We start from the raw sequence: 12,726 nt of genomic DNA on the forward strand, positions 1-12,726 counted from the left end.
AGTCCAGGAGGTTTTTTGTTTTTTACTCTGAAAAGTCAATTTTGAGACTATTCAGGCCCTTTCAGACAATAATTTCCAGGCTTTACAAGACAGCAACAACATGTAAAAGAAAAATATTTTTGAAATATTAAGTTTGATAGCATCTTGACAGTAAGAGGTAGGGGGAAGAATTTTAGACTGGGATGTGTACACCTCATGTAGTGGGGGTCCTAGGGGGTCTCCCCCTAGAAGTCCTGGAGGTTTTTGTACTCTGAAAAGTCAATTTTGAGACTATTCAGACCCTTTCAGACAATAATTTCCAAGCTTTACAAGACAGCATCAACATGTAAAAAACAACTACACAGGGTTGAAATGCTTTTGAAATATACTTTGACAGCATCTTGACAGTAAGAGGGGAAGAACTTGAGACTGGGATATGTCCACCTCATGTGGGGGTCCAAGGGGTCTCCCTCCAGAAGCCCTGGAGGATTTGTACTCTTAAAGCTAATTTTTAGGCTATTCAGACCCTTTCAAGCAATAACTCAATCCATGCTTTACAGGACAGCATCATCAAGTATCATAAACTATTCTTTATAACTTACATAGGGTTGAAATATGTTCCTAAACAGTTAAATGGCATCATTATATACATGTAGTAAAGGTCAGCACATCTACTGGTAGTATCATTGGAAGGGGAGATTTGGAGTTTAAGGCAATTTTAGACTACCTTGGCAAACATTTCACATCTTTAAAAGACAATATCATCTCAAATTAGAATTGGGTGAAAATATTTAAGAAAAGTCTAATACCATTATGACAATGAAAAGGTTGTTGGTGCATCTGATTGTTCGTTGAATGCATGAGTGACCTCTAGGGGTGAGGGAGTCCTTGGGGTTTTACCCCTGGCAGATCTGCAGTTTTTGGCTTCTATTAAGGCAATGTTTAGTTTATTCATAGCCTTTGAGGTAATATTGCCAAGCTTCGAATAGCTAACGTAAATGTACGTTTTAAATGAGTTTCCCATGTCACATAAAAATGGCCCCGTAACATTGGTATAGTGGCATGTATAGTAAAGTCACCGGTATGTTAGAGAACTTTAGGTGGTCATACCTTGTGTATAATAGAAACTGGAATCTGATGAGATGTGGTGATTTGTAGTGTCAATAACATGTAGTGTCCAAAATAGAAAGTGTATTAATCCCTTCTGACAAGTTCATAGTGACTAGTAGGGAACATTTTAGATTAACTTCTTTTATAAACTATCTATGAAGATTACCATTACAAAACCTTCAAGTTCACTTTTGCCCCAAAGTGCAATATAAGTGAAGCACTGATTGTGAAACAGCCAAGCATTTACATGACATGTTCTGTAACTAGTGTGGTAGCTAGGTAATACATGTATATGTATATTTATAGTTATGCTTGAACTAATAAGTAACATTAAAGAATTCATGTAAGAAACGGAGAAGAACAAATATTGACATGTACCACATTTCAGACAAGGCTATATGCCATTGTAGAAAAAGGATTGTTATCTTCCATCACAATCCAAAACACAATGACCCCCCCCCCCCCTATGAATACAAAGCCAGCATGTAGTGAGGAAAAAAATAGCTCTTTTATTGGCACAATAATGTATTTTAGGGCCATGCATAACAAATTTTTTTCCCATTTTTCAATTTGACATTTTTAGAAATGTTTGTATTGGGGTACAAAACAGGTTTCATTATAAAAGACCTCCTCTCACCCCACCCCTCACTAAAAGAATTTAGTTTTTACCCTACATTAAACTATTGATCTCAACCATGTTGAAATGATTCAGTCAATCTAATGGCGAGTTCAATATAAAACAGTGCTTATAATAAAGAATTTTGATAGCGTTATTTATCCCACAGCTGTTCACACACGCGTACAGCTGAGATGATTTATTGGCGGCTTTGAGTATTGTGTTATAACATTTACATAGTATTATTTGTTGTGTTTCAAATCAAGTATCAGATCAATGTTCCAAGCACAAGTTGGCTACTCAGTTTTGCTATGTTATGTTATGTTTTTGTTTTGTTATGCATGCTACTTAATGCTAAAGCATGTCTGCATAGTTTAATGTCAATACATCACTTTTTTATTTTCAAGGTCAATAACTTGTTTTGTATATGGGGATACGATTCAAGAATCTACACCAATATTATCAGAGAAGTAATGGTATATAGTGATACTTCTAAGACTGTATTAAAAAAGAGTACAAACGTAGGTCAAATGGTTTTCTAAGAGGAAAATGTTCGCACCATTTTCAAAAACGAAGGTTAAAGGTTAGATAGCTAAGTATACCCTATTGTAATCAACGAATTTTCATTACGTTCATGCAAAGATCCGAATCTTTCCAGAGCATTTCAAAGTTTATTTCTGTTCAAATGCCAAAGAGGGCGCTAGTCAACTATCCGTTACAGACTACGGACTGACCCTAAACTTCTAATACTATGCTATATTATTGCAGTTTAGGTAACAGCAATTCAATTAAATCCACCTTATCGACTTTGCTGATTTTTACAAACGAAATATTTTTTTCCAGTCTGAGTACTACATGTACAGTGTACAGCTAGGAGATTGTAGTCTCATCCCCAAGACGGATTTATTACCATGGAGTTACAAAAATGAAAATTAACAACATTTTTAAGATGATGATTATCAACATCGTAAATGCATATGAAATGTGTTAATGCAGACATCAAATAATAAAAATACCATGACAATCAATACATTTATTATCTAACATAGATGAATAAATTATCAGAATGATTGACGTGTGTGGTTACCATGATTACAATACAATATAAATATAATACATTTAACTACATGTTTTTAATTAAATATAAGATAAAATACTTCTAACGCCAGTTCAATAAGGTTTGGACAAATATTCGAATAATGATGAAAATGGAATGCATTCTTAATATTTCAATATCTTACAAGTACAACATATATGACCTCCCTACATTCTTTACATAATTATATAATAATACAACTGTCGACATAAAACTGTGGATGAATTGAACCTGTTACAAACAGGGAAAGTAAACAAATGAATTGGATTAATAACACTTGGCTCAGCATGTTGGAACGGCAGAGACTTGTATTACACACCGTGGTTTGATACGGTATGTACATGCAATACCAGGGGAAATAGAAATTTATTTGAATATGTAAAGTGGCCATAAAACAGTTCTTATCAAATGATGGAATGTAATATCAGTCTCTGTACTTCCAACATGATGTGCCAAGTGCCAATTCATTTGTTTGCTTTCCATAACCTCCTACATCTCCATTATCACAGCGTCAATGCAATCCAACCAGCTACAAGCAGAATGCCACCATGTGGCGTGTATTTCCGTGGTCCATCAATGTCATAAAGGGCATGTAGATAACATGTTCCTGAGAACAAGACGATGCCTCCTGATAAAAGACTGCCAGCCTGTAAATAAATAAATAAATAAATAATAATTAATCAATTAATGATGATAATAATAATAATAATAATAATAATAATAATAATAATAATAATGAATGAATGAATGAATGAATGAATGAATGAATGAATGAATGAATGAATGAATGAATGAATGAATGAATGAATATGTATTTTATGTATGCTGGAAAATACCCACGCTGTTAATTTTTTATTATGTCTCAAAGTCAGCTGTTTTCGTCCAAAAACGTTTAATACATTGAATGACGCTTTTTTTCAAAGTGTATCACTGTACGTTTATTAATCTTAAGTTTTAATTCAAAGTACACCAAATCAAATTTCGGAACATGTCCCCTGCAGACCCTGTAACATCCATGTGGTGAAGGTATATGTGTCGGCGAAAATGGTATAGTGTAACGATGTGACAGAGACGCAGCAATATTCATATACCTTATCAAAAGAGTTGTTGGGGACATAACAGTATATACTGCTGTTACGTGGGTATACTGCAGTTGCTGATACATTGAATGAATCTGATGTGTAAACAGGCATGTCACAAAGCATGTCCTTTCTATACATGTAGCAGTATTTATTCATGTACATATATTACTGTATACATTGATGTGTGCACAGGTATGATTTTATTACAATGTCATATTTGTACACACATTCTAAACCATGATACTATATCCTCTGTTTATGAGATATTTTCAGAAATTACACAACCTTGTACATACCTGTACCAACAGACCTGTTACATGCATGTGTATATAATGTCCTCAAATTAACCAAAGTACAGACCCTGTGACATAACTCGTAAACACATCTCTGGATACACATCAGTGTGGACATTCTTGTTTCATGTGATAACAGTAATGTATAGTCAGAAAGTACACAACTGTACATATGTCTGTGTCAACGGACCAGTTACAAGTCTGTGAATACAGCTCTGAAATCTTATCAAAGCTACATACCATATGATGGGATGGGGGGGGGGGGTTACCCAGTAAAACTTGCAGAAACAATATTACAAATTAACAGTATTGTTTCGCAAGGGATCTACACATCCCTGTGACAGGCATGTAAGGTCATGTAGTATATAAATCATGGTAAGAAGATACAATTTGGGGTCAGAATGAATTTGATGCCACAGAAGCTGTTTATATACAATCTACGAAAACATGAATGGGGTGAGCTAAGGAAAGACTTCACTGACACACCGATAGAATTGGGTAAAAATAACAATACAACTTATACGAAATCAACAGGAGGTACTTCTGGTGTAGATGCAGGCCATGTTTTTATCACTTTTCATATATCTGTGGAACTTACATAATGTCATACCACTATTAAAGTGGTCTGAGTTATAATAAAACACTAATAGTCATTCGATTCTAATAGCATATAGCATTCTATCAGGAAACAGAGTCCTGAATCTCAGCTCATGTGGTGTTTATACTTTGATAAGTTATCGACACTAATTACATTGTATGTATTTGTATGAAACTTGTCTCATTTCTGCTTACCATGAGCAAACAAACACACTGGTGTTTTTTCGCGGGTTATACAGTTCAAATCGACCAATACTTACAACGAAAGGTTGTCCACAGAATGGAACAGCAAGCATCGCTAGGCTGGTAATAAAATGGTAATTTTTAGCCGTATCAAAAACCTAAAAATAAAAGGAATGATGAGGCATGATTGATGTAACAAGTATAGGCAGGCAAAGTCCTATTCGTTGATAAAATACAATTTTGAAGTGAAGTGTTACATGTTTATGTCAAAAAGGAACGCCAGTTACGCCACTCTTGGTCCTGGAAATGTCATTCATTTTGGGTTCTAGAGAGTCATTTTCTGGTACTACATCACCCACATTATATCGATTTTAGAGAAACGGGGAGATGAAGTTGTCCTTCACTTGGGAAATCTTTGCATGCTGTGGACCGCACTGCCTCATGGGAGTGAGCAGAAATGTTTATGCAATAGGTGAACAATGAATATTCATGTCTTTTTTCACTGAAGGTCGTGTATGCACGCTTTTACATGAATATTCATTGTTCAACTATTGCACTGACACCCATGCTGCAATGTGGTCCAAAACCACAATCTCCAAATGAGGGACAATTTCAAATTAGTGTTTCACATTTCAAATCGCCAGTAATGTACGTTATGTAAAACCATGAAATAACTCTACAGAACCAAAAGTTAATGAATATGCTTTTATTTCTAGGATTTGCTTTCCCCTTCAAAAACCTCTTGGTGTCAAATCATTTATTTGAAGTATTATATTACGTGTATTATGAGTTATAAATTCGATGTATTGAACAGACAATAAGTTGATAATAATTTTTAAAAAATCATGGATATTACGCAATTACGTACTTTTAGTTCAATCATGCTACAATAAGATTACAGCAGACTTTATAGCTTGGATCCCCTTACTGTACACAGTATGGCTTTACTTCGGACTTGCAAGTGGCTTCTTTTATGACATGCTCCATTTTCTAAATTTAAAACTCCGGTGATTGTTTTCATAAGGTTTTCAAAAGAATTCCAGGTGATCACCAAATCTCGCGTGATTGCAAAACAGCGAGTTTCGCTATCCTCCAAGATCCCAAGATATATTCGAAACTTATATTAAAATCTTAAAATCACAGATAATGTCAATATCAAACTGTACATATAAAAAGGGAAACCTTCTTTGTCAATCGAGATGTTATTTGAAGTGGTGTTTTCACTCATGGGACATTACAGCTAAAAATGATGTTGGCGTGGTGTTTCAGTCATGGGAAATTACGTTTTGAATACAAAGATAGACACATTTCAACTCTAGATTAACAATAACAGAGACACAATAAACCACAGCGGGATTATTTGCCAAATCACAATGAACACTGATAAGCATTGCTATTCTTTCAAAGTGCAGTAGAAACAGGCTTCTAATGAAAACATTACACATGGACTTGATAATTTTAATGGCTGCAATTGTTTATTTTCTAACTGATAATCAACATTTCAACTTGACTACTTCTACATCACCACCGTACACGACACCTATATGTAATTGTTTCTTTTGCATTAGAAACTGTGATAGGGCATGTATCAAATGTCATGTTACATGACAGAAACACCAAGACTACATCATTTTAGCTATATCTATAAAGTCTAACTAACACGACTACATGATAGACAATCGACACACATATGTGTGTGTCAATTTAACTGACCTGGTGTCTATAGGTATCTTGTACGTTGGTCTTGAAACCTGTGGTTATAAAATATAGGTCAAATTTCTTTATTTATCATGTTACATTTACCTTTACACCACTCTTGTAAAGTGTTTTCAAGAATAAAAATCTACTTATTTGTCAACTTATATAAAGTTATATGTATGTATGTATGTATGTATGTATGTATGTATGTATGTATGTATGTATGTATGTATGTGTATGTGTGTGTGTGCGTGCGTGCGTGCGTGCGTGCGTGCGTGCGTGCGTGCGTGCATGCATGCATGCATGCATGCATGTACATGTATGTATGTATGTATGTATGTATGTATGTATGTGACATCGTCATTAGCTATTTTTGTTGATATCGGTAGATACCAAAGCAGTATCGGTAATACATATCATATCATTATATTATCCTCGACACGTGAATATTAATGATAAATATAAACTCAATGTATCATCAGCTATTTATTCATTTTCATCACATAGAGGTTCCTTTTTATCATTCTGGGCAGTATAAGTCAGTATTGATTGTGATACAACCCGTTGTCTTTTTATCGGTAGTACTGATTGTGTTAGAAATCACTGTTTTTTATCAGTCTGCCTCTGTTCAGTACTGATTGTGTTACAAACGAATATATCACTTTATAGAAGAACCTCATGTGACGATCCTTCCTATGAGTTATGATCGCCATGGTAACCATGGACAACCCATCATAACGGTTGTACGAGGATACGCATTATCATGTCGCAACTCTACGTACGTACGGCATAAATTTAAAAACTATTTTAATCCCTTGTGTAACTATATTGTCTGTGACACACATCATAATAAGACAAAATACAATATAGCGCCATACCCCCCCCCCCCCAATAGATTTATTACTTTATCACTCTCAGTTTATAAACCTGTCATATGTTTTGCTACGTGTGGGTTTTTTATGGAACAAAGCGAAGTGTAGTTTAAACAGCAAAACTATCTAATTTACTTAAGTGCCCGAGTCAATAACCATTATTTCAAGAAAATTGTCAAACAGACTTGTGTTTTAAACCATTTTTTATATTCACTCAGACCATGTATCGTCCATGCTTAAACAGGCCCTATCATGGAAAAGTAAGGGGTTAAGCGTGTGTGATAACACATCTTTCTATTCAATACGCCACGTAATTATAATTTACTGAGAATCTAAAATTTAGCAGCCTTTTTTTCCATGTGTGTCCTCTCTCTCATGCTCTGCAGTGTTTCTATCGTAAACATGATTGTTACTACATGTGCAAAAGCTGTAATATATCGCCGAGTGCAATGCGGAAGAGAATACTGTACAAATAGGTCAGTTCGATTCCATCTACAGAATGAATTTGTGAATGACGTCACTCAAGTCAACTTACTGTGAGCTCCGTGTGCACCAATTAGCACTGCCGATGCTCCCGACAGAGCACCTACACGGAAGAAAAACTTGCCAGCAAACGAATTCAGCTTTGCTAACTTCGACGCCATGTTATATCGTTCTACACACGACGATGACAACAACAACGCACGTAAACCACTTTGAATGTCATCCGAGGTCATTTATAGGTTAGAACCCGGTAAACCCGGTAAACCCGGTAAACCTGGCCGTTACATGTAACTTCTTAACGTCTGTATTAATTCAATTTCGAGTCATCTTATTTCAAATTATTGTGATGTTCATAAACATCTTTTATATATTTTATGACTTTTAACTTTTGACAGAAAATGACATTGTATGTATGTATGTATGTATGTATGTATGTATGTATGTATGTATGCATGCGTGTGTGTGTGTGTATGTATGTATGTATGTACAGTATGTATGTGCGTGTGAGAGATACTTGTTGGCTTACAGAAAACAGACAGCTGGGTAGGTAGGTACAGGTAGATAGGTAGGTAGACAGGTAGATAGGTAGGTAGGTAGGTAGATAGGTAGGTAGGTAGATAGGTAGGTAGGTAGGTAGGTAGGTATATAGGTAGATAGATAGATAGGTAGGTAGGTAGATATGTAGGTAGGTAGATAGGTAGGTAGGTAGGTAGATAGGTAGGTAGGTAGGTAGGTAGACAGGTAGATAGGTAGGTAGGTAGGTAGATAGGTAGGTAGGTAGGTAGGTAGACAGGTAGATAGGTAGGTAGGTAGGTAGGTAGGTAGGTATATAGGTAGATAGGTAGGTAGGTAGATAGGTAGGTAGGTATATAGGTAGGTAGGTAGGTAGGTAGATAGGTAGGTAGGTAGGTAGATAGGTAGGTAGGTAGGTAGATAGGTAGGTAGGTAGGTAGGTAGGTAGATAGGTAGGTAGGTAGGTAGGTAGATAGGTAGGTAGGTAGGTAGGTAGGTAGGTAGGTAGGTAGGTAGGTAGATAGGTATATAGGTAGATAGATAGATAGGTAGGTAGGTAGGTAGATATGTAGGTAGGTAGGTAGGTAGGTAGGTAGGTAGGTAGGTAGATAGGTAGGTAGGTAGATAGGTAGGTAGGTAGGTAGGTAGGTAGGTAGGTAGGTAGGTAGGTAGGTAGGTAGGTAGGTATATAGGTATATAGGTAGGTAGGTAGATAGGTAGGTAGGTATATAGGTAGGTAGGTAGGTAGGTAGATAGGTAGGTAGGTAGGTAGGTAGGTAGGTAGGTAGGTAGGTAGATAGGTAGGTAGGTAGGTAGGTAGGTAGATAGGTAGGTAGATAGGTAGGTAGATAGGTAGGTAGGTAGGTATATAGGTATATAGGTAGATAGATAGGTAGGTAGGTATATAGGTAGATAGATAGATAGGTAGGTAGGTAGATAGGTAGGTAGGTAGGTAGATAGATAGGTAGGTAGGTAGGTAGGTAGGTAGACATGTAGATAGGTAGGTAGGTAGGTAGGTAGGTAGGTAGGTAGGTAGGTAGGTAGGTAGATAGGTAGGTAGGTAGGTAGGTAGGTATATAGGTAGATAGGTAGGTAGGTAGATAGGTAGATAGGTAGGTAGGTATGTAGGTAGACAGGTAGGTAGGTAGATAGGTAGGTATATAGGTAGATAGATAGATAGGTAGGTAGGTAGGTAGGTAGGTAGGTAGATAGGTAGGTAGGTAGGTAGGTAGGTAGACAGGTAGATAGGTAGGCAGGTAGGTAAGTAGGTAGATAGGTAGGTAGGTAGGTAGGTAGATAGGTAGATAGGTAGGCAGGTAGGTAGGTAGGTAGATAGGTAGGTAGGTAGATAGGTAGGTAGGTAGGTAGGTAGACAGGTAGATAGGTAGGCAGGTAGGTAGGTAGGTAGATAGGTAGGTAGGTAGGTAGATAGGTAGGTAGGTAGGTAGGTAGGTAGGTAGATAGGTAGGTAGATAGGTATATAGGTAGGTAGGTAGATAGGTAGGTAGGTAGGTAGATAGGTAGGTAGGTAGATAGGTAGGTAGGTAGACAGGTAGATAGGTATATAGGTAGATAGGTAGGTAGGTAGGTAGGTAGGTAGGTAGGTAGGTAGATAGGTAGATAGGTAGGTAGGTATGTAGGTAGACAGGTAGGTAGGTAGGCAGGTAGGTAAGTAGGTAGATAGGTAGGTAGGTAGGTAGGTAGATAGGTAGATAGGTAGGCAGGTAGGTAGGTAGGTAGATAGGTAGGTAGGTAGATAGGTAGGTAGGTAGGTAGGTAGACAGGTAGATAGGTAGGCAGGTAGGTAGGTAGGTAGATAGGTAGGTAGGTAGATAGATAGGTAGGTAGGTAGGTAGATAGGTAGGTAGATAGGTAGGTAGATAGGTAGGTAGGTAGGTAGGTAGACAGGTAGATAGGTAGGCAGGTAGGTAGGTAGATAGGTAGGTAGGTGGGTGGGTAGATAGGTAGGTAGGTAGGTAGGTAGGTAGGTAGATAGGTAGATAGGTAGGTAGGTAGGTACGTAGGTAGGTAGATAGGTAGGTAGATAGGTAGGTAGGTAGGTAGGTAGATAGGTAGGTAGGTAGGTAGGTAGGTAGGTAGGTAGGTAGGTAGGTAGACAGGTAGATAGGTAGGCAGGTAGGTAGGTAGGTAGATAGGTAGGTAGGTAGGTAGATAGGTAGGTAGGTAGGTAGGTAGGTAGGTAGGTAGATAGGTAGGTAGATAGGTATATAGGTAGGTAGGTAGATAGGTAGGTAGGTAGGTAGATAGGTAGGTAGGTAGATAGGTAGGTAGGTAGACAGGTAGATAGGTATATAGGTAGATAGGTAGGTAGGTAGGTAGGTAGGTAGGTAGGTAGATAGGTAGATAGGTAGGTAGGTATGTAGGTAGACAGGTAGGTAGGTAGATAGGTAGGTATATAGGTAGATAGATAGATAGGTAGGTAGGTAGGTAGGTAGGTAGGTAGATAGGTAGGTAGGTAGGTAGGTAGGTAGATAGGTAGGTAGACAGGTAGATAGGTAGGCAGGTAGGTAAGTAGGTAGATAGGTAGGTAGGTAGGTAGGTAGATAGGTAGATAGGTAGGCAGGTAGGTAGGTAGGTAGATAGGTAGGTAGGTAGATAGGTAGGTAGGTAGACAGGTAGATAGGTAGGCAGGTAGGTAGGTAGGTAGATAGGTAGGTAGGTAGGTAGATAGATAGGTAGGTAGGTAGGTAGGTAGGTAGGTAGATAGGTAGGTAGATAGGTAGGTAGATAGGTAGGTAGGTAGGTAGGTAGGTAGGTAGACAGGTAGATAGGTAGGCAGGTAGGTAGGTAGATAGGTAGGTAGGTGGGTGGGTAGATAGGTAGGTAGGTAGGTAGGTAGGTAGGTAGATAGGTAGATAGGTAGGTAGGTAGGTACGTAGGTAGGTAGATAGGTAGGTAGATAGGTAGGTAGGTAGGTAGGTAGATAGGTAGGTAGGTAGGTAGGTAGGTAGATAGGTAGGTAGGAGATAGGTAGGTAGGTAGGTAGGTAGGTAGGAGATAGGTAGGTAGGTAGATAGATAGGTAGGAGATAGGTAGGTAGGTAGGTAGATAGGTAGGTAGATAGGTAGGTAGGTAGGTAGGTAGGTAGGTAGGTAGGTAGGTAGGTAGGTAGGTAGGTAGGTAGATAGATAGGTAGGTAGGTAGATAGATAGATATATTGGTAGGTAGGTAGGTAGGTAGGTAGGTAGATAGGTAGGTAGGTAGGTAGGTAGATAGATAGGTAGGTAGGTAGGTAGATAGATAGATAGGTAGGTAGGTAGGTAGGTAGGTAGGTAAGTAGGTAGGTAGGTAGGTAGATAGGTAGGTAGGAGATAGGTAGGTAGGTAGGTAGGTAGGTAGGTAGGTAGGTAGGCAGGCAGGCAGGCAGGTAGGTAGGTATGTAGGTGGATAGGTAGGTAGGTAGGTAGGTAGGTAGGTGGATAGGTAGGTAGGTAGGTAGGTAGATAGGCAGGTAGGTAGGTAGGTAGGTAGGTAGGTAGGTAAGTAGGTAGGTAGGTAGGTAGATAGGCAGGTAGGTAGGTAGGTAGGTAGGTAGGTAGATAGGCAGGCAGGTAGGTAGGTAGGTAGGTAGGTAGGTAGGTAGGTGGATAGGTAGGTAGGTGGGTAGGTAGGTAGGTAGGTAGGTAGGTAGGTAGGTAGGTAGGTAGGTAGGTAGGTAGGTAGGTTGGTCGGCTGGTCGGTTGGTCGGTGTTTCAATAATGGACGACCCGGCAGGAGATGTATTGATTATGTGCAGATTTATAGATTTTGCCTAAATACCATTTGAACACAAAGATACAAATGTGTCAGAGTCAAGGAAAGTAACACACTGTTTGTAAAAATTCATCTCATCATTCGAATCATTATTGTAGAACTATTAGAATGTCAGTACATGAATGTTTATCGTGAACCATTGCACAGTTTCTTCGCAATAGGTACGTGTATAGTCGTGTGTCAATAAAGTAACATTCTAGATAGCGCCCCCAGTGGCAGAAATGTCCTTATTCAACTGTCTGGTGATATGGTCAAAGTATACGTATATACGTTAGTCATGGGACCAAACCCCACCCCGTGGCCCCTTTCGCCGAAAAAGTCTAACGAATGGGTAGCTGTATGAATTTTTGGAATATATGTGCCTGTATGAAATTGTCTGAGTACCCGTATGTTACAAATGTTTCGTCAATCAGGAAATAGAAGTGGTAGC

General features: G+C 38.2%; 1 protein-coding gene across 1 annotated transcript; it reads right to left on the bottom strand.

The window, feature by feature from the left end:
- Positions 1-2,969: 2,969 nt before the first annotated feature.
- On the bottom strand, positions 2,970-8,171 carry LOC144442808 (transmembrane protein 256 homolog). Its single transcript, XM_078132180.1, has 4 exons — positions 8,062-8,171; positions 6,670-6,707; positions 5,034-5,114; positions 2,970-3,448 (listed from the first exon to the last, which is right to left on the bottom strand). The coding sequence occupies exons 1-4, from the start codon at positions 8,168-8,170 to the stop codon at positions 3,305-3,307; spliced, it is 372 nt and encodes a 123-aa protein (XP_077988306.1). The 5' UTR covers position 8,171; the 3' UTR covers positions 2,970-3,304.
- Positions 8,172-12,726: the final 4,555 nt, after the last annotated feature.

The sequence above is a fragment of the Glandiceps talaboti genome, chromosome 11, assembly GCF_964340395.1.
Source record: "Glandiceps talaboti chromosome 11, keGlaTala1.1, whole genome shotgun sequence".
NCBI lineage: Eukaryota > Metazoa > Hemichordata > Enteropneusta > Spengelidae > Glandiceps > Glandiceps talaboti.